Source organism: Onychomys torridus, chromosome 9, assembly GCF_903995425.1.
Source record: "Onychomys torridus chromosome 9, mOncTor1.1, whole genome shotgun sequence".
In the NCBI taxonomy this organism is placed as follows: domain Eukaryota; kingdom Metazoa; phylum Chordata; class Mammalia; order Rodentia; family Cricetidae; genus Onychomys; species Onychomys torridus.
This window is the reverse complement of record NC_050451.1, coordinates 54,332,172-54,358,832: the sequence shown is the minus strand read 5'-3', so window position 1 is coordinate 54,358,832 and position 26,661 is coordinate 54,332,172. Positions and strand designations below refer to the sequence as shown.

General features: G+C 46.2%; 1 protein-coding gene across 1 annotated transcript in view; it reads right to left on the bottom strand.

The window, feature by feature from the left end:
* Positions 1–23,410: 23,410 nt before the first annotated feature.
* Positions 23,411–26,661, bottom strand: part of Scara5 (scavenger receptor class A member 5) — a 90,772-nt gene continuing 87,521 nt past the window's right edge. Inside the window, exon 9 of the mRNA XM_036199481.1 lies at positions 23,411–25,438. Within this exon, the coding sequence (XP_036055374.1) occupies positions 25,302–25,438 (137 nt within the window). The 3' untranslated portion in view covers positions 23,411–25,301. The remainder of the gene's footprint in view (positions 25,439–26,661) is intronic.

Genomic DNA, 26,661 nt, shown 5'->3' with positions numbered 1-26,661 from the left:
CCTTCCTCCTATAAATGTCCTTTGTTACAATGTTTTGTTTCAGTAATAGAAAAGTAACAAATACAGAAGGTAACTAGGTCTTCTGCCCCATCCGCAGAAAGGATTAATGCATGCCTCCGGGAACTAGATTAGTTGCTTCAGGAATGGATTGTCATAAGGGAACTTTGTACCTCTCCAGAACGCTTCTCTGCGTATGCCATTTACCATTCTTGTCTGAGCTGTGACCACTGTGGTGTGATTTGCTGTGTTCTCACATCAGAGCTAAGCAGAAGTCACTCCAGGCTCTTGAACCTCCTGAACTGTGAGCCTAATAAACCAAACTATCCAGACTCTGATTCGTTGTAACAACAAGAGAAAATGGATCAACACAAGTCTTTTTGTTGTTATTAACCCTGATGTGGCTTGACTGGTTACCAAAACTATACCCACAGTCATGATTCCTAGGAACTGTTGGGTTTGGCCAGCTGTAAACCACAACAAAGGCCTCAAATCTGCAAAATTCCTGAGATAGCCAGACTCTAAGGCAGGCAAACCTTCTCAAGCAGGAAGAGAATTTCATGAAAGGGCCCTTCTACTCTACGAAACATGGAATAGCATAACCTGGATTCTGGTTTGATCAGGCTATAATCTTGCCTCCACATTCTAAATGTTACAGGAAATCTTTCCAGAATTATGATCTATTTCTTTTCTTCCTTCCTTCCTTCCTTCCTTCCTTCCTTCCTTCTTTCCTTTCTTCCTTCCTTCCTTCCTTCCTTCCTTCCTTTCTTTCTTTCTTTCTTTCTTTATTTATTTATTTTCTTTTTTTTTTTTTTTTGGAGCTGAGGATTGAACCCAGGGCCTTACACTTGCTAGGCAAGCACTCTACCACTGAGCTAAATCCCCAACCCCATAATCTATTTCTAAGCATGTTATAGCCTACAGGAGACTTTTAAGAAAAGGCTTAACACTGTTTGTTGCGGGAGAAATTTTGTTTTGATCCGTTGATCCTCCTACCCCAAATAATTTGCAGGAAGAGTGGATGATTTGATTCCCCTTGCAAAGAAGGAAAGACAGAAGAGAAAATAAAACCTCTTTAGAATTCTTTGGAGGAGCAACATGGAATTAGAGACAGAAAACGAGGCACCAGTGGCAGGCTGTTTACCTCCAGTGAGCACTACGTGGGGGATGCCTTGACCACAGAAGTGGTCACTAGAAAGAGTGCCGACTCCCTTTGACTCTATTTTTCAAGTGCGATGTATTTTCCATGGAACTTGATTCTGCTCTTAGCTCGGCCTGCCTGTGGCCACTTGGTTACTGGAAACCTGCTGTACCAGTTCTCAGCTAAGTGGCTTTGGCAAGGCCTCTGCTGGCATTTAATCACTGTAAGAAGCCTCCAGAGACTTTATTAGATGTAGGAAGGATTGCAGAGCTGTTAGCCTGAGCTGGATGAAGTCCAGTGCAGCTGCAGTGTTCTTCAAGTGTAGAACTTCCCAGAGAGAGATGTTAAACTAGCTGAAAAGCATTCTGGGATTTAGTCTCAAATCATATTACGAAAGATCACGAGTGTCCCATAATTCACAGCATTCTTGGAAACTATTATGTAAATCCTACTTTCCCATTCAATATATTTTGATTTCAGACATGCCTAATGTGCATTCATGGCTAAATGTCAATGTACATACTCTTATCTCTCTTACTGGAGAAACCCCTTTGTATCACAAAGTTCCTATGGCAGCCATTTAAATGTGACAACGTAAACACACCAGGGTCTCTAGTTAAAGGAACATAGTGCATAGTTTCATTCAGTGAATATCCATTTAGTGTTTTGATATTTTATGCATCACAAGAATTAAGTCTTGGCTTCTTCTGAAATGTGTAATTTGGCTCACTTAGCCAGGCTTATTTCACCTTCTATAATGGATGTCATGGTTTGAATCTGGTGTCCCCTGCAGGTTCATGTTTTGATTGCTTGGTCCCGAGGCTTATGGCACTGTTTGGACATCTGTGGGTCACAGAGGAGGTACAGCCTGGCTGACAGAAGCAGGTTGCTGTGGGTTTGCCTTTGAAGTTATACTTTCTTTTCATTCTGCCCTATGTTCTCTGCCTCTTCATCTACAGCCATGTTAACACACTTCTGTCCTATGTTCACACTGCTGTCCTATGTTCACACTGCTGTCCTATGTTCACACTGCTGTCCTATGCTCACACTGCTGTCCTATGCTCACACTGCTGTCCTATGTTCACACTGCTGTCCTATGATGTTCACACTGCTGTCCTATGCTCACACTGCTGTCCTATGATGTTCACACTGGTGTCCTATGTTCACACTGCTGTCCTATGCTCACACTGCTGTCCTATGCTCACACTGCTGTCCTATGTTCACACTGCTGTCCTATGTTCACACTGCTGTCCTATGATGTTCACACTGGTGTCCTATGCTCACACTGCTGTCCTATGATGTTCACACTGCTGTCCTATGTTCACACTGCTGTCCTATGCTCACACTGCTGTCCTATGATGTTCACATTGCTGTCCTATGTTCACACTGCTGTCCTATGTTCACACTGCTGTCCTATGCTCACACTGTTGTCCTATATGTTCACACTGCTGTCCTATGATGTTCACACTGCTGTCCTATGCTCACACTGCTGTCCTATGCTCACACTGCTGTCCTATGTTCACACTGCTGTCCTATGCTCACACTGCTGTCCTATGCTCACACTGCTGTCCTATGTTCACACTGCTGTCCTATGATGTTCACACTGCTGTCCTATGCTCACACTGCTGTCCTATGATGTTCACACGGCTGTCCTATGCTCACACTGCTGTCCTATGATGTTCATACTGCTGTCCTATGCTCACACTGCTGTCCTATGTTCACACTGCTGTCCTATGATGTTCATACTACTGTCCTATGATGTTCACACTGCTGTCCTATGCTCACACTGCTGTCCTATGTTCACACTGCTGTCCTATGATGTTCATACTGCTGTCCTATGCTCACACTGCTGTCCTATGATGTTCACACTGCTGTCCTATGTTCACACTGCTGTCCTATGCTCACACTGCTGTCCTATGCTCACACTGCTGTCCTATGCTCACACTGCTGTCCTATGCTCACACTGCTGTCCTATGCTCACACTGCTGTCCTATGCTCACACTGCTGTCCTATGTTCACACTGCTGTCCTATGCTCACACTGCTGTCCTATGATGTTCACACTGCTGTCCTATGCTCACACTGCTGTCCTATGATGTTCACACTGCTGTCCTATGCTCACACTGCTGTCCTATGCTTGCACTGCCATGGATCAAACCCCTGTTTTTCTTTTCCCTCTAGGAAGGACTCTGACTCTCTGAAAACATGAGCCCAAATAAACCTGTCTTTTCTTGAGTTGTTTCTACCTGGCATTTCGTCACAGTGATGGGAAAAGAAATGAATATAGAATAGTCCTGTCTTAGTTAGGGTATCCATTGCTGTGAAGAGACACCACGACTACAGCAACTCCTATAAAGGAAAACATCTCACTGAGGTGGCTCACTTACAATTTCAGAGATTCAGTCCACCATCATCATGGTAAGACATGGTGATGTGCAGGCAGACATGGTGATGTGCAGGCAGACATGGTGCTGAAGAGGTAGCTGAGAGTTCTCCATCTTGCAGGCAACAGGAAGTGGTCTGTCTCACTGGGCATGGCTTGAGCATATATGAGACCTCAAAGCCTGCCTCCACAGTGGCGTACTTCCACCAACAGGACCACACCTACTCCAACTAGGCCATACCTCCTAATAGTACCATTCTCTTTGAGGGACATTTTCTTTCAAACCACCACAAAGAGACTGGCAGATCTCTGTGAGTTTGAGGGCAGCCTGGTTTACATAGTGAGTTGTAGGTCTGTCAAGGAAAACTCTGTTTCAAAAAAAATAAAAGTGGGGGCTGGCTGTTGATCAAGTTGGCAGCATAACTTGGCATTATTCATGTGGCACTGCTTTGTAGGCAAGCAGAATGTGAAATTCATCAGGTCATGGAGGCTTGCACCAAGATTTAAGAAGCAAAGCCTGGTGAGTTTCAATTGTTTGCATCAAGTCCTTAAATAGGCTACATATGAACTTTTTAGGGTGAATCCGAATTGTAATGGAGACCACAGGATGTTGGAGATGTAGGAATACAGGGTATCTGCAGAGGAAAGCTGTAGGCACCAAGTGGATTTGGCTCAAGAAGGAGGCCAAGTATGCTTTGAGTTGCAGGGCTGCTCCAGCCTGTTTGAGTCCAGATGATGCCACTACATGCCCAGATGCTGGGCTGCAGCTACAGAATCTAATGTTTTCCATGCTGTGCTTACGTCTTGCCTTGGTCCAAAGTTTCCTTGCTATTCTCCTTTGCTCCTCTTTTAGAGTCCGAATGTTTACTCTGGGCCATTGCATACTGGAATTATGTAGCTTCCTTTTTTAATTACAGGGGCTTACAGCTGAGAGACTGCCTTGAGACTTGGTAAACTCTTGGAACTTTGGACTTTTGAAGAGTGTTGGGACTGTTAATGCAATGGGGATTAAAATTTTATTATATTTTAATTGTATGTGTATTATATTTTAACTCACCCCCCCCTCTCTCTCTCTCTCTCTGTGTGTGTGTGTGTGTGTGTGTGTGTGTGTGTGTACAAGTACACACAACCACACAACAGCCAGAAGAAGGTAGCAGATTCCCTGGAGCTAAAGTCACACACTGTGATACACCTGACATGGGTTCTGGGAACTGAACTCCCATCCTCTATAAGAGCAGTAAGTGTTATGATATATACACATGGGGGGACCCCAGCTGGCCAGGGTATCCCACAGTTGCAGGAAAATGTGCCGGCATGCTGGACAGATGCAGTGGTGGGCAGCGGGTAAGACACACCCTGAAGGCATGGCAGCGGCCGTGGCAAGGGACATTCATTCACAAACCAGGCGCTGCATCTGTGTGGAAAGAGTTTATTATAATTTAGAGATAAAGAGACAGAAAGACAGAGAGGAGAGAGAGGAAGAAAAGAGAAGAGAGGAAAAGCAGAGCTCTGCGCACCTCATGGCAGGGAAGAAAGGGAGCAAAAGAGAGAGAGTAAGGGGAGGGGCTTTTCCTTAAAATGAGGCTTTTTCCTCAGGATGCAGTGCAGCGCCAAGGAGTGGGATTTTAAGGGGCGGGGTCAGAATATTAACACTAAGTGCTCTAAACTCCTGAGCCATTATCTCTCCAGCCCCACTCTGGGGACTTTTGAAGTTGGACTGTTGTAGAATATTACTTTAACTCTGTAAAGATGTGTTCCATTTGTTTATGCTGCAGAATATTATTTTAACTATGTAAAAGTGTGCTACATTTATTTATGCTGCATTTGTTTAATTATGAAAAGATGTGTTGCTGTTTTACCTTGTCTGTCTAAGGCACCTGATTGGTCTGATTAAAAAGCTGAACAGGCCGGGCAGTGGTGGCACACGCCTTTACTCCCAGCACTCAGGAGGCAGAGCCAGGCAGATCTCTGTGAGTTCGAGGACAGCCTGGGTTACCAAGTGAGTTCCAGGAAAAAGGCGCAAAGCTACACAGAGAAACCCTGTCTCGAAAAACAAACAAACAAACAAAAAGCTGAATAGGCCAAGCAGGAGAGGGATAGGTGGGGCTGGCAGACAGAGAGAATAAGTAGGAGGAGAAATCTAGGTGAGAGAGAGAGACAGAGACAGAGACAGAGAGACAGAGACAGAGACAGAGGAGAAAGAGGGAGAAAGAGATGGACACGCCTGGGGCCAGAAGCCAGGCAGCTGCCAGGCAGGAGAAACAGTGAAAGTTAGATACACAGATGGAAAGAAAGGTCAAAAGCCCAGAGGCAAAATGTAGATGAAGAGAAACAGGTTAAATATTTTATAATAGCAAACGAGAAAGGAGCATAAGGTCGAGCATTCATGACTAATGTTAAGTCTCCATGTCATGATTTGGGAGGTAGTTATTAGCTCAAAAGAGAAAGCATGTTGCATTGAACTAAATGCATTCTGCATCATGGGATGGACACAGTTCTTTTGGGGCCAGGAGTCAAGTGTGTTAAGTATTTGTTTCCTACCTCAGGAAGCTATTTTGGAGACTGCAGAGCCTCCACAGGATGGCATCTAGCTGGCCGAGATAGGTCACTACAGGCATGCCTTTGAAGGTTATACCTACTTCAGGCTCCAACCTGTTTTCTCGGCCTACTGATCAACAGCTGAGGGAACAAGTTACTACTGCACAGTCTACCGCCAAGGACTGAGGTACTTTGCTATGATGAGTTGGAGCCTGCCGACAGTCAGCTGTGTAGCTGGGTAGAGGCATGCGGATTGTAGAGACAATGAAGAAGACAGAAAAGAGTCGAGAGGACTCCAGTCAATGCCAGACAGCCCTGAGTTTATTTCACAGCCAGCTTACAAACAGTTTTGAAGGACAGAGGTAGAACAATGCACAGCACAGGCATTCAGCCGCTATCTATCCTGCCTTGCGTCAAGGAGCAGGGTGTTTCATTTTCTATCTCCATGTGCCTCCGGCTGGCAACAGCAGCCTACATCTAGCTAGATAGTGTGTTCCTTCCCATGGGCTAATCAGGATTTTCTCACAGCCCTTCAAGGAGACTCTGCAGGCCAATCAGGACTTTCTCACAGCCCTAGAGCAAGCAAGCTTGAATCTATTGACTCAGAATAGACTTCAGATTCAAACTGGGAAACTGAGTCAGTTATGGGCTCCCACAATGATGGACTATGACCTTCTGAACCCATGAGCCAATACGAATCTTTCTTTTCTTAAGTTGTTTCTGTCCTGTATTTTCTCATAGTAAATAGTGCAGCAAATGCAGTACATTTGCCTGCAACTAATGTCTACTCCCAAGAGGTGGCAGTGTTTTCAATACTGACCGTTCTTCCTTCTAAAATCATATTTTAAAATATTTCATTTTCAAAATAAGAGAATCAGGTCCCCCCCCCCTTTTTTGAGACAAGCTCTTATGTAGCAGCCCAAAATGACTGTGTAGCAGATGACCTTGAACTTCGGATCCTCTGAGCACAGCACTGGGGTTACAAGTGTATGTCCCCGGGCTCAGTTTACATGGTGCTGGAGATGGCACTCAGGGTTCTGCGTGCACTGGGCAAGCACTGAGCTACATCCATAGTCCCTTGATTATACATACTGTCACTTTCAGCTAAACCCACTTATCAACTTATTCGACTGCTTGCTTATATCGATTTTTCTTCACTTCTGTCGGGGCTCTAGTCCTCTGCACGATACTTTTCTATGCCACCAAACAAATGGCCACACTCTTATTACCTTAAAACAACAACAAACTTACTGAGCAATAGGCAAGGAGAGCCCCAGTCTCCGACCATGAAAACATGCTGGTGGCGTTCATGAGTCAAACTCAGAACATAGGCTCTGGAAATTATCCTAAGGGCATACAGCAAATCAAGAAGAATTTCTTCAAGAGAGACCAGTAAAACTTGTTTAGAACAGTGGAAGTCTGTGGCATTGAACCCTGATTCCCATCCCCCTCCCCCAACACTCCCTGTTCAGTGTGTCAGAGACTCCACCCTCAACAGTGATGGACAGTCTCCATCCCACCTTCTCAGCTATGTGCTCAAGTTCAGGTGGGTCCAGCGAAAAGGCCAGCTGCTCTCGCCTTTACCCAGCATCCACCTAAAGGGTTAAGATTCTGTACTAGGAAACTCACACTGAAGACAAAGGCTCCAATCATCTGTGCCCCAGCTCTGTTCTCTGTTTGTAGGGAGGAGGTCTCACATGGGAGGCAAGCCAAGGAGGCCAGAGGCTAACACTTCTATCCTGTCATTTGCTTAAAGCGGGTGCTACTCAAAAGAAAAGCAGGCCACTTCTACATCTGCAAGCACCAGGCTTGCGGCTTAGAGATTTCATTAAGGGGAGAGACAAAGTGCCTAGCTTTCCCTCAGAGGACCCACTTAATTCAAAACAGACTGTGAGGAGGTTAAGGTCCCAGCAGCAACTGGAGGTCTGGGTTGTAAGCAATTAACATGAGTATGTTAGCTTCACCACTCTACCAGAGAGAATCAGGGAAAGGGCTAAGAAGAGCATTCTCCTTGTCACGGTAAACCACTGGCATAAAACCCTTGCTAAGGGCCCCACCTTGTTAGCTCAGACTGTGAAGAGGTTTCTAACCCAGAGCATTTTTAGAGAATCATAGAGCGATACACAGAATTGTTGTGCAATACTTTGATTGCATTCTGACAATAAAGCTTGCTTTGAGTCAGTGCTAGTCACCAGCTGGCCCAAATTAACCATAGAGGTTTTGGAGGACTGAGGAGAGATAGGAGACAGGAAGTAGTAAGATGAGGGCTGAGAGAGGATCTCAGCCCTTCTGGATGGAGGGATGGGAGAGATCATTCAGGCCCAAGGCCATATACCTGAGGAAAAACCAGAAGCTTCGTATCTCGAGGAGACATGGGCCCGTCAAAATCCTGGCGTGGTGGGGGAGGGGCTCGTGAAGCAGAGGAGCCCCTGGCATTGCTAGTTGCTGAGGGAGGAAGAATGAGTGTGTGGCTTCTGGTAGGTTGTCCCTGCTCCGTACATGGCCCTACACTCACACATATCCTGGGAGCTTGAAGCTGGGAGACAGCCGTGTCCTTCCAAACTCACAGGGACACTTCTCTAGTCAAGTATTAAGAGGCATGCTTCAAAGAGGGGAATAAGCCATGTGGGCTCCACCTTCACAGTGGGGCTGGGGGGGGCGCTATTTCTTTATAAATAAGCATGAAGCCAAGGTTCGGGCTTCCACCTGCCATCTCTGTGCCTGAGAGGCTGAGGCAGCAGATTACCATGAGTTCTAGGCCAGTCTGGACTGTGAAGGGATGGGAACTTGCCTCACAATTAAAAAGAAAAAAGAAAAAGATAACCACATTAAACAACAGTAGCCTCGGTGGCAGGCGGCGGCTCAGAACAAAAGGCTTAAGAAGTCGAGCTTAGCCTTTCTCTCCCACTGAGGGAGTATACAGTGTGCATCACTATTACCTTCCCAGGTCTCATCCCACGTGAGGATACAGTATCATCCCCTCCCGAGGGCACGGCAACAAAACGCCATGTGCTGTCAGCTCCCTGAGAAGCTGGCTCTGGACGTAGGGTGGACCCTGCCACATCTCAAGTGTCCTTCAAGAACCCTTGTCTGGAGAAGGGCTGGCACCCTTAATTCTGAAACAGGGAGGGAAGAGAAGATTAAAAAAAAAAAATTCCCAAGAGTAAAAGCATTGTGTTCTTAGAAGGAGCAAGAGGGTGAACCACAGATTACAATTGTTTATGCCACAATGTGAAAGTGCCTAAGTGAGAAACAGAAGCGGCATTTCAGCCATGATGGAGCTCCAGCTGACGATCTCAACTTCCCCAGGGGGGTCAGCAGGATGCTATGAGCACTTGGTCTGATGATGGTGGACAACAGAGTTAAATGGTAGCTGTGTCACCAGTGATCTGGCCAGGGCCCCTTTGTCCTACTTGGACAGATATCACTGTAAGCAATGAGTAGCTGTGGTAGCACTGGGCCCTTGAGTGTCAAAGGCTTGTGAATGGATGGAACTGGGAAATGTAGGTGCTCATAGCCTTGAGATCCAGAGACTCAAGTCTAGGTAATCCGATTGGAAGCTTATTGGTTTGGCCTTTGGTTGCCAACGGGTACCTGGCACTTGGCGATGTCAGCAGCAGTCAATAGCAGTTAGTGCCTCCAGTCACAGCTCCTAACCTCAGGTGTCAGGGCCCTTGGCCTCCAAGGCTTATCAGCACCCCCTGGTATTCTTCGGGAATCCAGGGCTCATGGTCTGTTTTTGACTCTGGATCTTCACAGTCTTCTGCTTTCTGCAGTCTTGGGCCACCTTCCTCATTCCGTGCTCCCCCGGCCTTTGTCGCCTCCACCACCTCCACACTTGGCCTTCTCTGCTCCTCACCACACCTATGATGCTGCCATCACCGTCTCCATGGTAACTGTGTCAGTAAAGAATGGGACTCTGCCTCTGGGTGGAGACATGCCCTTGTCTCCTCCAAGTTCAGTTGGTCAGTCACCTGGCCAAGGGACCACCCCTCAGGAGGATGGATCTACCTTGCTGAAGAGAAAAAGATGAATAATCATCCCTTTAATGAGATAATGTGTGTTCCCCACCCCCCTCACCTCCCCATCCCCTCCAGAATTCCTACCCTCTCTTCAGTCATTCCAGGGCTGCCATGGGGTTCTGTTGAGTCTGCCTCAGAAGCTAACTTTTCCTTTTTCTGTCTTCTCATCTACATTTTTCTTTTGGATGTTCTCCAGGGCTTAAGTAGTTTTCCCTAACGCTCCAGGCTTCCATCTTTCTCCAGAGTCCTCTCCTCCAAGCAGCTGCGGAGATAGACAGTGTATCTGCCCTGGCGTTTTTCTTTTAAACTCTGATTAGATTACTCTCGAGCTTTCTTCTGGGTCTCTTTATTTATTTATTGTTTTTTTAAGACAGGGTTCTCTGTGCAACAGCCCTGGCTGTCCTGGAACTCACTCTGTAGACCAGGCTGGCCTCGAACTGACAGAGATCTGCCTACCTCTGCCTCCCGAGTGCTGGGATTAAAGGTATGCACCACCACTGCCGGGCTTTGGTTTTTCGAGACAGGGTTTCTCTGTGTAGCTTTGCGCCTTTCCATCTTGCTCTGCAGACCAGGCTGGCCTTGAACTCACAAAGATCTGCCTGGCTCTGCCTCCCGAGTGCTGGGATTAAAAGGTGTGCGCCACCACTGCCCAGTGGGACACTGATTTCTATGGTAACACGTGGCAACTCCACCAGAAATAGCTTTGAAAAGGGATCCTAAGTGAATTACACTCAGCGAGATGATACTGATAGCAAGTCTGTATGTTATAAGCATTCTGAATAGGTCAGCAAAGTCCTACAGGAGAGGAATATGGGTTTTCCACTTCACCCCACCCCATGCTTCTGCTTGCTCTGACCCCAAGGCAACTGTATTAATATACAAATAAAATCACATTTCAGTACAAATAAAATATCACCATTAGGTCAATTCTAGTAAAGCTGCCACGGAGGCAGGGGCTGCTGCCACTTCTGTGGCTGGACCGTCGACTGCCACCTCTTCATGAACCAGCTCAGCCTGTCCTAATTATGACAAAGTCACAAGTGGGTAAAGAAATGACCCCGGTGCTGTTGACACACCATGGGGCAAACACAGAGGACTGAATCTAGACTGACTCAAAAAATGACCTAAGCGAGCCAGATGCACGCACAGGAGCACGGTATGGAGTTAGTGTGGCGTCCAAACGTGCTGACAGGAACACGGACTTCCAAGCTCTCCCACCTGTCAATCACCATGAGGAGAATGGTCTTCCTCCTCTCATCCCTCCCTGCAAGGCCCAGGGTAGCCACTGGTAGACTCATACAAAGTCTTGCTTGGGCCTAAAGGTTCCTGTCACTAGTGCAGGCTGTGACTGGCACAGGCCTTCTGAAGAGGAAGTCATTTTCAACAGCTCTGTTAACAATGTTCCTTGAAGCTGGAGGCTGTTCTCTCTAAACAGTTCACTGCTCAAGGCTTTCAGGCATGAACGACAGTCCTACTTTTGACAGTTTCAAAGAAAAACATCAAAGATGCTTCTAGGAAAAAAAAATGCCTTAATACCATAAGCAGCATTTAATTCTGCTTGATGAAGCTTAATCCCAGCCCCTGTCCCTAGGGAGAGTTGTCTGGTTTGCCAACACAGTAGTCTCTGGTGAGCTTTGGTGTATCTCAGTGGCCCTGAACAAGAAGATGGATTGGAATCTGCTGGTCGGAAATGGAATGGGACGGGAATGGGCAGATCATTTCATGTGGGGTTTGCTTTGAAGAAGAAACAGGACCATGGCTGGAAGTGCAATCAAGAAAACCATGTTCTTAAGTCATGGCCAACAAGCGAGGACTTCATTCACTCCTTCCCTTCATCATTTACAGGCTCTTGACATGTGCAAAGCCTGTGCTATTTGCTCAGGAGACAAAGCTGATTGGGTCTGCGGCCCCAGGCGAAAGACAGCTAGCTGGATACACAGTTCTCTCAGAAACACTGGACGGGACAAACGGCCTGATGTGTGGCGTACAGAACAGAGGAGGTCGTGCTTGTAACAGCAGATTTTTCTCCTGTACTGGTTTTGGCAGAGTGGGGTGTTTGGATTTTGCTATTGCTGGGTTTTTGTTTTGTTTTGTTGTTGCTCATGTTTGTGGGGTTTTTTTTTTCCTTTCTTTCTGTGTGTGTGTGTGTGTGTGTGTGTGTGTGTGTGTGTGTGTGTGTGTGCCACAGAGTACATGTATTGCTCAGAGGACAACTTGTGTGAGTCAGTTCTTTCTGTCTACCATGAGGGTTGTGGGGATTAAATGCAGGTCACCAGGCTTGTGTGGCAAGTGCTTTCAGCTGCCGAGACATCTTGCCAGCAGGTGAAGAGGTTTTGAGCTAATAAAATACTGGATTCAGAAGAGAAGAGAGATACCATCTAATCCCAGGTCTTCGTCTTATAAACACAGAAATGTGAGTCCCTCGGAGGCTAAGAAGCTTGCCCAAGGACACATCCGGCCAGAGGCCAACTCCGGGAGAAAGCTCTTATCATCTGCTTCCCCACTGCAGAGAATTTTCCACTGCGCTGTGCCAGATTACACACACACACACACACACACCCTGCTTCTACACTCTAACTCCTATACCTTACCACTTCTTTAAATGGTAATGTTAGTGAATTCCACAAGTCAGTACTTATTTTCCACATTCTGCCAATTAATTGTGGTTTGGGGATAATCCATTCCAAGTCCCTTGGTTATAAAGTATGGCATCAGCTAATCTTTCTTCAAGGTAATTCATTCCAAACCTTGGCTCAATTACACCTATTATAGCTGAGGGTTAGCTCATTCTTCAATTACACCTATTATAGCCGATGGTTAGCTCAGTCTTTGAGTTAAAAATCAATAGTGCTATTAGTTTCTTTCTTTCTTTCTTTCTTTTTTTTTTTCCGCCTCCATATTAGTTTCTTTCAAGTCATGATTACTGGAAGGAACAGTTTGTTTCCTGTTTGAAGACAGGATCTTACTCTGTAGCCCTGGCTGGTCTGGAGCTGGTCTTGAACTCACAGCAATCCACCTGCCTCTGTCTCCTAAATGCTGGAATTGAAGGCCTGCACCAGCACACCAGGCTCTGGAATAACTGTACTAGTGGGAGATGCAGGCTCTCCACAGGACATGGTGACATAGAGATCCTGAGGAGTGAAAAGGGTCAGGCTTGAAGGAACTCTGTCCTCACTTGGTGGGTGACAAGAAGGAGCAGTCTGGGGTCTGCTTTCCTTGGTTTCCAGAGGCCATAGGAAGAAGGACTCACTCTTATTTGGAGGCCCTGAGCCTTCCCACCTCTTCCCAGAAGTCTACACTGGGCCACTATCATCTGGAAAGTATGAAGTTTATTTGGAAGCCAGAAGCATCTTCCACTGCCTCTAAAGCGGGCTACTTCCATAGGCAATAGCACATCAAAAAAAAAAAAAAAAAAAAAAAAAAGACCATTGTATAAATAGGCATTTTCTTAGCCAAGGCTCCTGGCTATCAAATTAATCTCTGGTGGCCTCTGCCTCGAAAACCGCTCTCTCAAAGGGTGTACACCTAAGGGAAGAGGTGGCCATATGGGCCAGGATGTGTTTAGAAAACATGGCACTGATACAGCTTTCTGGTGTGGGTCAAGGTGGCCAACATTGGACATGGGGATGGGGGCGGCAAAACAATGGCTGGCACTGGATGTCTGAGGGTCCCCAAAGTGAGCAGTGATGTGATCTTTTATATACCTGTTAGTGGCAGAACCGCTCTTTTGTGTGATTCTCTATAAATCTAGCCTTGATGTTCGAAGCATGCCTTCACTTTCTGTGTTTGTCTGCCAGCCTGTTTAGGTGTGTGTGCTTACCTTATGGCCTGTGAGCCTGTCTACGTGTGTGTGTCTGTGTGTGTACCCAGGTGTCTGCCTGCCCAGTGGCTAGTGGGTGTAATAACAGTAGCTAGTGTGCCGGTAAATGCAGTTTTTCTTAAAGCCTTTCAGGGCACACATGGTTCTAAAGGACAGAAAGGTTGGGCCATAAGGCTTGGGACGTGGAACACTGAATGTGCCTGTTGGCGTACCCGCTTCCTCTCTCTGTTTGCAGCTTTCTCACCTATAAAACAAGAAAGCCGGTTAGGACGAGCTCTGAGAGCCTGTCCACCTCTGACAGCCCACTCTCTGAAAGCTTTGATGAGCCTTGCTGCTCCTCAAATGGCTGTGGGTAAGCGGCTGCAGCAACGTCTAGAGCATCTCAGAGATGCAGAACGCTGAGCCCTGTCTCAGCTCTGTTGACTTTTTAAGGTGATCCCTTGTACTTCGACCTGGCTTTAAAATTGAGGCTGGCCCGACACTCTTTGTAGATGCTTCTCTGACGGTTCCGGTCTGTTTCTCTCGTTAGCCGGTAGATGTCACCAGAGAGCTGACAGCAGACTTGTGGAGGAGGAGGTAAACTTGAAGTTTGATTTGCTCCTTGCCTTTCAGGAATTCAATTTTGCTCTCTGACCCGATGCCCTGAGAAACTATAGACAATGGAGTCCCAGTATGGATTTTGAAACTACCCATACTTGCTGATACTTAAGTGCCTGTCAATTTAGGAAAGAATTGAACCGAAGGGCCTCCCAGCAGACAACATACACGGAATAATTTTAAAACACAAAAATGTTGGTCTGTTCTCTTTGTTTTTGTGTTTCAAGTCAGGATCTCATCAAGTCCGGGCTGGCTGAAGACAAAGCTGAAATCAACCTCGAACTTCTGATCCCTCCTGATTCCTCTTCCCAGGGGCTGGTATGGCAGGTGTGTGTGTGCACCATCCTCACCTGCTTCCAGGCAGTGCTATGCTTGCTGGCAAGCACTCTAGAAACTAAACCACATATCCAGCTCATCCATCCATCCACCCATCCATCCACCCATCCACCCATCCACTCATCCATCCATCTACCCACCCACCCACCCATCCACCCATCCACTCATCCATTCATCTATCCATCCATCCATCCATCTATCCACTTACTTATTTGAAGTTTAGATAAAATTATGTTGGATGTTTCTAATAATGTCATCTAATGAACTGCAACCTATTCTGGTCCTAGAATATTCAAGAAGGTATCTATGTCATACTTCAGTTTTTATTTTTTTAAGTAAGATTTATTTGTTTTATTTGATGTGCATGGATGTTTGGACTGCATTTATGTGCAGTGTGTGTGTGTGTGTGTGTGTGTGTGTGTGTGTGTGTGTGTGTTACTCAAGACCAGAAGAGGGCACCAGATTCCCTGGACCCAGAGTTACAGATGGCTGTGAGTTACTGTGGGTGCAGGGTACTGAACCTGGGTCCTCTACAAGAGCAGCCAGTGCTCTGAACTGCTGAGCCATGTCTCCAGCCTCCATGTTACACTTTATTGCACACCAGTTCCCCATAGCTTTAAATGATAATGGCCACCTCTCCGATAAGCCAGAATCTTCCATGTTGTTCAAACTGTTATTTATATAACACTTCAGAGTTTGCAAACCACTTTCAAATTAACTTTTTTAAAATCTTCATAATTAAAAGTACATAGGATACATCCATTTATAAGGATGGCCCTGAAGCCATTGTCCATTCATGAATTTGTGGAATCAAGATCAGCATCTAGGTCCTTCAATCCCGTATTCCTGTCAAATAAAATTTTATAGGAAACATTGATTTGGCCTACGCCCAACAGCCAAACCAATATGGAATTTAATCACAGTAGCTGGCCTTTATTTAGTTCATGGCAGGAGGCTCTGTAACCAGTTAAATAATTAAGCTGTAACCAATTAAATTGTCTCTTACAGTTCTATTTTCTATAAATGTCAGATTACGTTGTTGGTTGGAGTTCTCAGAATCTGCTCCGGTTTGGGAAGCAGCCTGATCCTTGAACCATTTTTGGCTTTTGTTTTTTCTTTTGCTTACTTTTGTTTGGATTTTCTTGCTCAAACTAATTTTGCTAAATGTAAATGGTCACAGGAATTTTCCTTTCAACGTTCCATAATCTTTCTATTGAACCAACAACCTCCACTAATTATAGTAAAATTTCTGCTCTATAATTATGACAAGGTGTAGTCAACCACCATTGAGAAGTTTCATGTGGGGACTTAACATCTTTTTTTTTTGTCTTAAAATCACTTTATTATTATTATTATTATTATTATTAATTATTATTATTATTATTATCATTATTATTTGTGTGTGTGTGTGTGTGTGTGTGTGTGTGTGTGTGTGTGTGTGTAGACATGTGCATACCACAGTGTATATTTGGAAGTCAGAGGACAACTTGAGAGAGTTGGTTTTCTCCTTCCAACATGAGATCTGTCTGGTTGAACTCAAGTCAAGTTTGGGAGGCAAGCACTTTTACTGACTGATCTATGTTGCCAGCCCTCCATCTTTACGTGCCAATATTTTCTTCAGCAGTAAGGAAAGAAGTAGGTGATCCCATTGTGTCTGCAATCAGGAAGCTGCTTCCAGGTTTGGAAGGGGGTGTTCCAACCAAAAATGGTGACATTGGCCTGGAAAGCAAACCACATCCCTAGTTCCCACCAGGGTCTCTTCTTTCCAAGGCAATGGGGATCCTCTTTGTCCCTCTCCATCTCCTTTCTTTTTTCAGATATGAAATCTGAGTCTCAGACAACATGGGCTGCTCTAACAAACTGCCACAAACTAGTAGCTTATAAAGAAATGGGATTTCTCTCTCACAGATCTGGAGGCTAGGAAGCACAACACCCAGGTGTGGTCAGATTTGATGTTTGGTAAAGTCCCAATTCTGCCTCAGAGAGAGCCATTTTCTTAACACAGATATGACAAAAGAGTAGGCCTCTTAAAGGGAGCCATTAAAGGGAACACTAATCCCTGACCTAGCCACTGCCTGAGGGCTCCAATTTCTACCATCACCTTGGGCGTTAGGGTTTTAATGTATGAATCCAGAGAGCTCGCAGACATTGAGACTATTGCTCTAGTGTTTCTCAGGCCTTGCATCCAGAACTGATGAAACAGTGGGTGACTACTGCCCTGTCCCTGCCCTCATGGAGTTGACTGGGCAAACAGGAGTGGTAATGTGGAGGGAAAGGATGGGGTCACATGACAGCTAACAGTAAGGGGAGCCCGGCCTGGGAACCAGACAAGTGCCTGGTCCCTGAGCTTCAGAGGGGTGAAATGGGTGTCTCATTTACTGCTGAGCCCTCAATAACTGTTTCTTTGTTTTTCCTAAACCTGTAGTTAAGAGTCAATCTGAAATGAGGAGACTTTGAAGTTTGACGTTTAACATCTTAGTTGTGCTCACATGCAACGAAGGCTTCTTCATTCTAGAGATTTCCCATTGATTGTTCTGTTTTGCAAATCAGTCTGTGGGTGTCAGGGGAGGGCAGGGGCAGTTGGGTGTTCTATGTGCACACGCAGTGGGCAGCTTCAGGACAGAGGGAGATCTCATTCACTGCCTCTTCCCTCTGAGATAGGTTCTGGCACTCAGCTGGCAGCCAGCCTATCCTAGCAATCCCCCTAATGCTTCCCCCTACAGTGCTGGGGTGACAAGCACATAAGGCCACACCCAGACATTGACAAGGGTGCTGTACTTGAACTCAGGTCTTCGTGCTTTTCCCTACTGAACAATCTGCTGAGCTCTTACTGGGGAGTATGTGAGCCCCTCCCCTACAAATGCTCAAGTCTGTGTCCTTTCCGGTCCTGTAGCTTTCCTCTCCTGGCCATGCACATAGGGGTCTCTAGACATGGTGGGAAAGCAGCAAAGCCAGCTGGCTGCTTCTCCTTGTTTGTTGCCACATTCACACTTGAAAGGTTTATGTTCACATCTGTTTATTCCATGTTGTTGACAGAGTTCTTAATGGGCAGTCCCCACCTCTCCTTCGCCCATTCAAAGTTTGGATTGTACATAAATATTGAGCTTTCTGTGTTTACTGAGAGGACTGCCTATTTTTCTCCTCGAGTTTGTTAATGCGAAGAATGGCAATTATGGATTTTTATTATGTCAAACCAAGTTTGCATTTCTAGGAAAACTCCACCTCAGCCTGACGTATAAGTCTTGATGCTTGGTGGGTTCTGTCTGCTAAAATGTTGTTTGTGGCTTTGGTATTTGTGTTGGTGGGTGGGACTGGCCTGGAATCTCCCTGCTTTCCCATGCTTTAGTCTCATTTCCTTGTGAAAGTGATTCAAGTGTCACACAAGGAACGTGTTCTCCCCATTGCGGTGCTCCGTGAAGCCGCCTGGACAGAACGCTGGGTTCTGAGAGTGCTGGGTTCACCCTGTAAGTCATCCGGTGCTGCTTCCTCTGTGGAAAGGAGTTCAACAACAGGTTCTAATCTCTTGGACTTACCACGCCATCCAGGGCTTTCTCTTGATTTTATTTCCACATATGTCTTCAACGGTAGCTTCAGCTAATTTCCCAAAATTGCACTGGGCATAAACTTGCTCATAATAGTCTTTTGTCGTGTTCTCCTGTGTGGCTACATCTCTTCTTTGCCCTCATTCACATTCACATACTTTTATTTCCTTTTAAAATATCCCTTTGGATTAGTCATTATTATTGTTAGTTTGTGGTAGTAAGGGCTGAACTCAGGTCTCGCGTGTGCTGCATAAACACTCTGTCGCTGAGCTGCATCCTGGGCCTTGGAGACGTTTATTTTGAAAAGGCCTTGCTAACTTACTCAGGTTAACCTCGAACTTACTTTCTAACCCAGGCAGGCCTTGAACTTTCAGTCCTCCTGCCTCAGCCTCCTGACTAGCTGAGATGACAGATGTGTGTCGCCGTACCCAACTTATTTGTCATTTTAAAGCTCCATGACCAAAAACAAGTTAGGAGGGAAAGGGTTTCTTTGACTTACACTTCCACATCCCAGTCCATTATTGAAGGAGTCGAGGTAGGAACCTGGAGGTGGGCACTGAACCAGAAGCTGTGGAGGAACACTTTTTTTAAAAAAATGTATTTATTTTTATTTTATGTGCCTGCTCATGTGAGGGTTTCAGGTCTCCTGGAATTGGAGTTACAGACAGTTGTGAGCTGCCGTGTAGGTGCTGGGAATTGAACCCGGGTCCTCTCAAAGAGCAGTCAGTGCTCTTAACTGCTGAGCCATCTCTCCAGGCCCCCGGAGGAACACTTTTAATTGTGTACTTACACAATGAGCTGTTGTGTTTTGCAAACAAGCACCTTCACACCACTGTGTATTTCCTGCCAGTGGATAGTATTCCTCCTGGATGGTCAGGGTTATACTGAAAGGTAGTGACAAGAACAGTTTCTGCCATCACAGGGACCAAGTTTGTACACATGTATACTTTTCTCCCTTGTACTTTCATGCAAAGAGTGCAGGCAGGTCCTGTTTACACCTGTGAGTGTGGTAAACAGGCCTCTCACGTGGTAGATAATCTATCAGCACATGATAAGTGAGAACATAAACAAAGGGTGTAAGAACTGTGCCCATGCCACCTCCCTATGAGTTTCTGCAAGGAGAGCATGCTGATTCATGGTGAGTCTGCCTTTGTCCACTGCAGAAGTATGAGGTCTGTCCTCAGGACCACAATGTCTCCAGGAATGGAGCCCGGGTGGATGACTAGGCAACAGATACCGCCTCTGTTTACAGAGAACACAGCTTGGGGAAGAAGAAATTGTCCCTGGTGATAACTCTACAGGGCCTGAGAGGCAAGTGAGCTGGGCGAGGGGCCACCGAACTGTTAGCAGCTCTTTGGAGCCACAGCACAGGCAGCTGTTGTCCAGCCTACTTGGACACCTGTCTGGTTTAAACCTGTTTGTATTTGTACTGAGATGATTTCCTTGTTGCTCGCCCATGGCTTGGTTCTTCAATCCCCAAAGGAGAACTAACTCATGGAGAGCCTGGGGCCTGACCTTGGAAGGGAGTCTAGAGGAGAGGGTCTGGAGGAGGGGAGGAGATGCCATGGGAGAATGCTACAGGAAGCTTTTGCTTCTTCAGTCACCTCTTCCTTCCAGATCTTTCCAGAGCTCATCTTTGCCAAACAGTGCTGTGTTTGAACAAAGATGTTCCCTGGACCAGTATGTAGCCACAGGGAAGACTTCTACTCCTGGCCTTGGGAATAATTACTGAGATTACCCACCTTCTGACACAATTGGAAAATTGCGAATTGCTCAACTTTCTTGAAACCTATCATTTAAGACATTGAACAATATGAAACATGAAGACAGTGATCCCCGAGCGGAGCAAGTGGGCAGCTCGACCTTGGCCTAGATTCTTTCCCCGCAGCATCAGGACCAAGCTGAGTGTAACCACTGTACGGAAGTGAGGAATGATGGCTGGAGCTCAGAGGCTGAGGTCTGCAGAATTTCTCAGTACTTGAGAGGAGAGAACGATACAGAGAATGTTCCAGGAAGGTGCATGGGCATTTCTGTGAAGCCTTGGCAACTCAACATTGATCAGCACAAATGTGAAGCTCACGTGGCTGATAAACTTCTAAAGAAAGATCTCTGATGAGAGCCTATGCTACTGGCTCCTCTTGAACTTGCTCAAGGTCTCCTCCAGGAGATTAAATGTTCTTCCAGAAAGTTCCTTTACTTACTTGGTAGAGAGGGGCAGATAACAAGGCACTAACAGGCAGAACCCATTTGGCTCCACAGAGCCATAGGTGGAGGGAGGAGAAGAGGGTAAAGTTTGGGTGAGGCAGGTTCTACAGATGCTTTCAGGTGGGAAGCTAGTTCACACACAGAACCAAACTGATTCACACTCTGGACCTGTTATGGAATGTTAGCATGACTTTCATTATTTTGTCATCAGAGTTACTGAAGAAACTTGGGGTAGGGGTTCCCAAAACTTGTCCAAAAATATGAGCATGTTTGTCTACTGGAAGTGGCTGTGTTTGACTTCTGGACAGTGGAGAGGACAACACAAAGTGGTGGCCTTCCTCCAGGCCCTGTTTGCACAGCCAGAATTGCTATGACACGTATGGGGAGCAGGCTATCATCTAGACCTTTGGAAAGAAGAGGAAAAGATACTTCCTTGATGGATTTCCAGAGACATCTGTTGTGTTTTAACACACTACAATGGCTTACAGCAAACTTAAGGTGTGAGAATTTCCTTGAGCCACTAACCTGAATATCTGGCAGGATTGTGTTGTGGAATACTACTTCAACTAGGCAAAGATGAATGGCCAATAGGTAAGCAGTAGAGGGATAGGCAGGGCTGGTGAGCAGAGAGAATTAGTAAGAGGAGAGATCTAGGCTTGGGAGAAGAAAGAAGAAGAGAGGAGAGAACAAGGGGAAAAGAGAGGGGGCTGCCCAGGGCCAGCAAAGGAGACACCAGCCAGCAGACACAGAGTAGCATATATAGAAAGAAAGGTAAAAAGCCCGGAGGCAAAATGAAGGTGAAGAGAAAACAGGTCAATTTAAGTTAAAGAAAAAAAGCTAGCCAGAAATGAGCTTAATAAGGCCGAGCATTCATAACTAATAACAAGTCTCTGTATCGTGATTTGGGAGCTGGCTGGTGGACACAAGAAAGCCTGCGACAGGACTGTGATGCTCAGACCTTCCCTCACAGGCTGCTGGCTGCTGTGGTTCTATGCCTGGAACACTCCTCCCTACCTTTAGATGATAGGGTCCAGGAACCGCACACTCAGTACCTAACTGGACCACCTCAGCATCCATGGGACCCCAAGGGAAGCGTGCCCCCAGGGGACATTTTAGAGGTGGGACAGGAAACATAGGTGTCCTTTTGTGGTGGTCTGAATGAAAATGGCCACCACTTCACAGGGAGTGGCACTATTTGAAAAGATTAGGACATGTGGCCTTGTTGGAGGAAGTGTGTCACTAGCGGTGGGCTTTGAGATTTCAGAAGCCCAAGCCAGGCCCAGTGTCTCTCTCTTCCTGCTGCCTGCCAGTCCAGATGTAGAACTCCCAGCTGCTGCTTCAGCACCATGTCTGCCTGCATGCTGCCATGCTTCCCGCCATGAGATAATGGACTAAACCTCTGAGTTATAAGCCAGCTCCAATTAAATGTTTCCCTTTATAAGAGTTCTATGTTCCTGGTGCCTCTTCACACTCTTCAGTAAAACCCTAAGACGCCTTTCCTTTGTCGAGTACAAACATGAACACTTCCTTTTGACTGAGATCAAGCGAAGTTCAAAACTGTTCAGTCATGAAGTTCAAAACTGTTCTGTCATGGATGGGCCCTGAGGGTTGTTCTGCTGCTTGGAATCTGCTTCTTTTGGTGACCACCAAACGGGGCTTAGACACCATGGTTCTGCCGAGATTTGAGTGTGTCCCCGACACACGCATGTGTCGGGACCTTGATTCCCCAATTGGGTACCAGGGGTGGAATCCTCATGGACGGGTGAGTGCCTCTCTCCCCAGAAGTGCCCTAATCACAGGACCTGTTTAGCGATGGTGGTTCTAGTTTCTTCTAAAGCAAGCCTATCCCCATGCTTGGTCTCTGTGACACAGACTCACAGACTCTTCCTTCTGTGGTGAGTTGAAGCAGCATGAATCCCTTGCCAGATGTGTCTGCCCAGTTAGTTTTGGACTTTCAGTACATAGGTAAACCTCTTTTCTTTATTAGTCTACCTTGTCTCAGATATTCTGTTACAGCAACAGAAAATAGTCAAGGTGTTCTATCAGTCCAGACATGTGTGTTGAATGTCTTCTAGAAGCACCAAGGAGCCTTTTAAGGTACAGCGCATGCTAGCAAACCTCTCTGGGAAATAATCAGATTGCCTTACCATTCTTCTCCACGCTCCCTGGGTTTTCAAGAAAAAGACTATGATGGATCACTGTGGTGGCCATTCTTGGCTGCCAGCTTGATTATATGTGGCATGAACTATAATCCAGAAACAGAGAGCACACGTGTGATCCTGATCTTTTTTTTGCGGGGGGAGGGGTTGAGACAGGGTTTCTCTGTGTAGCTTTGCGCCTTTCCTAGAACTTGCTTTGGAGACCAGGCTGGCCTCAAACTCACAGAGATCCGCCTGGCTCTGCCTCCCAAGTGCTGGGATTAAAGGCGTGCGCCACCACCGCCTGGCAGTGATCCTGATCTTGAGGCAGAAAGATAACATGCCTTTGATCTGGACCACACCTTTTGTTGGAATACCATAAAAGGAAGTGGAAAAAGGAACGGTGTTCTTTGTCTGCTTGCCCTCACCTTAGTACATCCATTCCTTCTCTGAGATCCCAGCAGACCAGCTGAGACACCCAGCCTTGTGGGACTGAGCAGCTTCTGATTCTTAGACTTTCCGTTCATAACTAGCCATTGTTGGACTGCAGCCTGTGAGTCATGAGTCATTCCAATAAATCTGTATATATATGTATGGAGAGAGAGAGATTCATTCCACAAGTTCTGTGACTTTAGAGAACCTTGACTAATACAACCACTTGTTAGTGACATCTTTTTCAAATGTTTGCTTTATTGAAATTCTTTCTTACAAAAGATCTGAAGTATTTTAGGCCTAGTTCCCATTGGTCCCTGAAATACAGTCCACGGTCATTTCCATGTCCTCATAAGTAGGTCTGTAAACTAGTCGACTTTATTTTTATGATTAAAATACTTTTCAACACTGCTTTCATAGATATAAAACCAAACTTGTGTTTCCCCCATGTAAAGACCAAGTGAGACAGTTACCTGAGTCTTCATCTTTGGGGTAACCGGGTTCTTTCCCAGAATTATCTAAGTGATGTTTACACACTTTTAAAATATCTTTTTTTAAAAATAACAACCTTTAGTATATCTTTTAAAACATAACTATTGTGATGTGCAGAGCGATGTAATAAAGAGTGCTATGCTTATACAGGTATACATACATGGGCTCCAGAAGATGCATGAGTACATGCATGTTATGTAAACACAACAGTTGGTCAGATCATGAGAACAGTAGTGAGTAACGCATATTGTAAGCAAGATGATCAAGATTGCATATTGGCTTAGTGGCCAGCCAGGATCTTTGGGGGAAACAACACCTGGAGGTATCTAGGTCTTCCTCACCCCAAGCAAGATAATGCTCACCTCACAGGATATGTGAATGTGTCTGTGACTCTACTATAGCCAGACAGGTCTGCACTCAATTGCTGTAGTGTAGCTCTCCCAGTTCTAGAACACATGTGCCATCCTCCTGTGCCAACAGCAGAACATGTTCACTCTGTAACCAGGAGGGGAGTGCAGCTCACAAGCTGAAAGAGGCCCCAGACAACTCATTTCCCATGGGAAGGCTATAGAGGATTCACACTTCTTTCTGCCCTTGGGGAATTTATCAGGTCTGTTTCCCTCTGCTCACAGGACTATATTCAAAGAGGCCTGAAAGGTATAATGTCACCAACTGCCCTGAGACACAGCTTCAGGTTAACGTGGATAGCTCCCATGTCACCCTCCGAATCAGCCTTCCTGTGTGGATGTTTGACTTAGAAACTCTTCCTGTCTGATCTTATACATGCTTGCTATAACATTTGGAATATACAACTTTCTAACAACCAATGTCTACAACCCAAGCTTGTTGCTCAGGCCTAAGAAGGGTATACCAAGGTTCATGGAGGAACCTGGTCTCAGTCTTCTCATTCTTGGTCTTCTAACTTGGAAGCCAGATGAATGGGCCAGGTGAGCACTACCTGGAGGCAGGGTCCTGCCCTGATTAACATGCCTTGTATTAACACAGCAAAGTGGTTAAGTGATTTCAGCACCCGAGATACAATGTAGCACAGAACGGCAGTTGTTCCCTTCTCTTCCCAGCTCCAGCTGAGGTTCTTTTGGTAGCTGGCATTATGTTATGTCTCCTATAGCTGGCTTCTCCTCTGCCCCTTCCCCAAACTAACATACAGTGTGAAGAGACAGAGAAAAAGAAAGGAAACAGAGTCATTAAGGGTTTCTACTTGCTGGGGAGATGGGTGATGAAACTCTGGAATTTAGGAATTATCTGCAAAATAAATGACTCATAACACCCCCCACCTCCATTGCTGCTCTTGCCTATGACATCATATCAGCATCCATCCGTAACATCGATCCCTAGGCCCTGTGGGAAGTCTTCAGATAGCTGAGCATACTGGTGGTTCAGTTGACTGGGGCCCCCCATGTAGAAACCCCAGTGGGGAGGAAAAACAGAATGTAGGTTCCATTGAGCACTTTGGAATAGCTGTCTGGAAAGAAAGTGACAAAGGGTCACCTTGGAACCAGAGTAAGGCCAATCGGCAGCAGGGTGGAGGGTGGTGTTGGCCTGGGCATGAGCCATGGTTAGGTAGCTCCAAGCCATCCTCCTACCCCAGGGATACAGGAATGTGGTCATGTGGGGCCCTGGCTTTGGGCCGTGCCCACTTTCAGAATGTAGTACAGGTCACTCCAGCATCCTCAGCATGCCCACAGTTTGTCACTCCCCATTTGGCGAACTGGCAGTGGAAGATGGAGCTCTCGGTTCCCTTGCAGTTCACGTCGTCCATCCAGATCTTCCCTGTTCCTGTGAAGAGAGGTACACACAGCTGCTTAGCGGTGATTCGGGAAGCAGAAAGGAGGAGAAAAGGGAAGATGCCTGTAAACAACATGACCACGGCCTGGCTGGCCCTGCAGGTGCTTCTCAAATCTGGCGGAGGCCATCTTCCCTCTCTGCTCTACCAAGAATGCATCTTTATGATAGGCTTAGCTGCCTATAGGTAGAATAAGAGTAAGAGATGATATTGGTGTTTGTATCTTCTATGAAGATAGTCTCCACCAGGGAAGATCTGGTACCAGATTACACAGCTTATTGCTGGCAGCCTCTAGTTTCCAACTCACATCCTGCCACCCACCCACCTATCCACGGGCTCACACTTAGTAACAGACTCACCCTGACACTGAGATACAGTATCTTGAAGCCTTTATGAATGAACACTTCGGCAAGGCCTAATCAGAAAGGTAATGTTAGACAGATCCTGGATTATCCAGTGGCCCAAAACTGAATTTGTTAGTACCAACATTGCTAGTACCTACATGGTCTCATCTTGGGAGCCCAAGATCATAGTTCCAGAAAGATAGAAAGTCCCTAAATCTGATATTATAGTCAGACATCCTCAAACCATTAAGTCAATGGGTTAGTTCCTCAAATACAGAGTCCCTACAGCTTGTGGCTAGCCTTGTCCAGCCAGCTGTAATGTGTCAGCCTTCTGGGGACCTGAAACCCTCACACAGAGAGCCTGGTGCTTTAACGGGCTGTCACAGAGTAGCATCAGACCCCCAAATGCTGTGGACTTGGTGCCGATATCTTTCTATGAACGTCAGGGGTTAGGGCAGCGGGGATACCTTCAGAGCAAATGGAGGACTTGCCTGTGGAAGAGAAAAGAGCCTGACCTGTGTTGGTGTCACTGCTTACCCCTTAGCGTCCCCCGGGAGTTTCGCGATACCCCCACCCCCCCCCCCTTACACCCCAGTCTCCCTTGAGTGCTGGTGGGAGCTGGGTTTTCAGTAACTGTCAGAGCTCAGCACAATGCCTCCTGGTGAACAGATGAGAAAACCAAACAACAGGGGTTCTTTTACCATGGGGTGAGACTGAGACTACAGCCTGGGGCTGTCTCGTAAAGCACCAGTGACCATTCATTCTTTAAACAAGTGGTCTGAGGGTCTCTTTTCCGCTCAGCAAGCACTCTCCTGTGTGTTTAGAATACACCAGTGAACAACAGGGGTGACAGAGACATACAGAGTATGCCA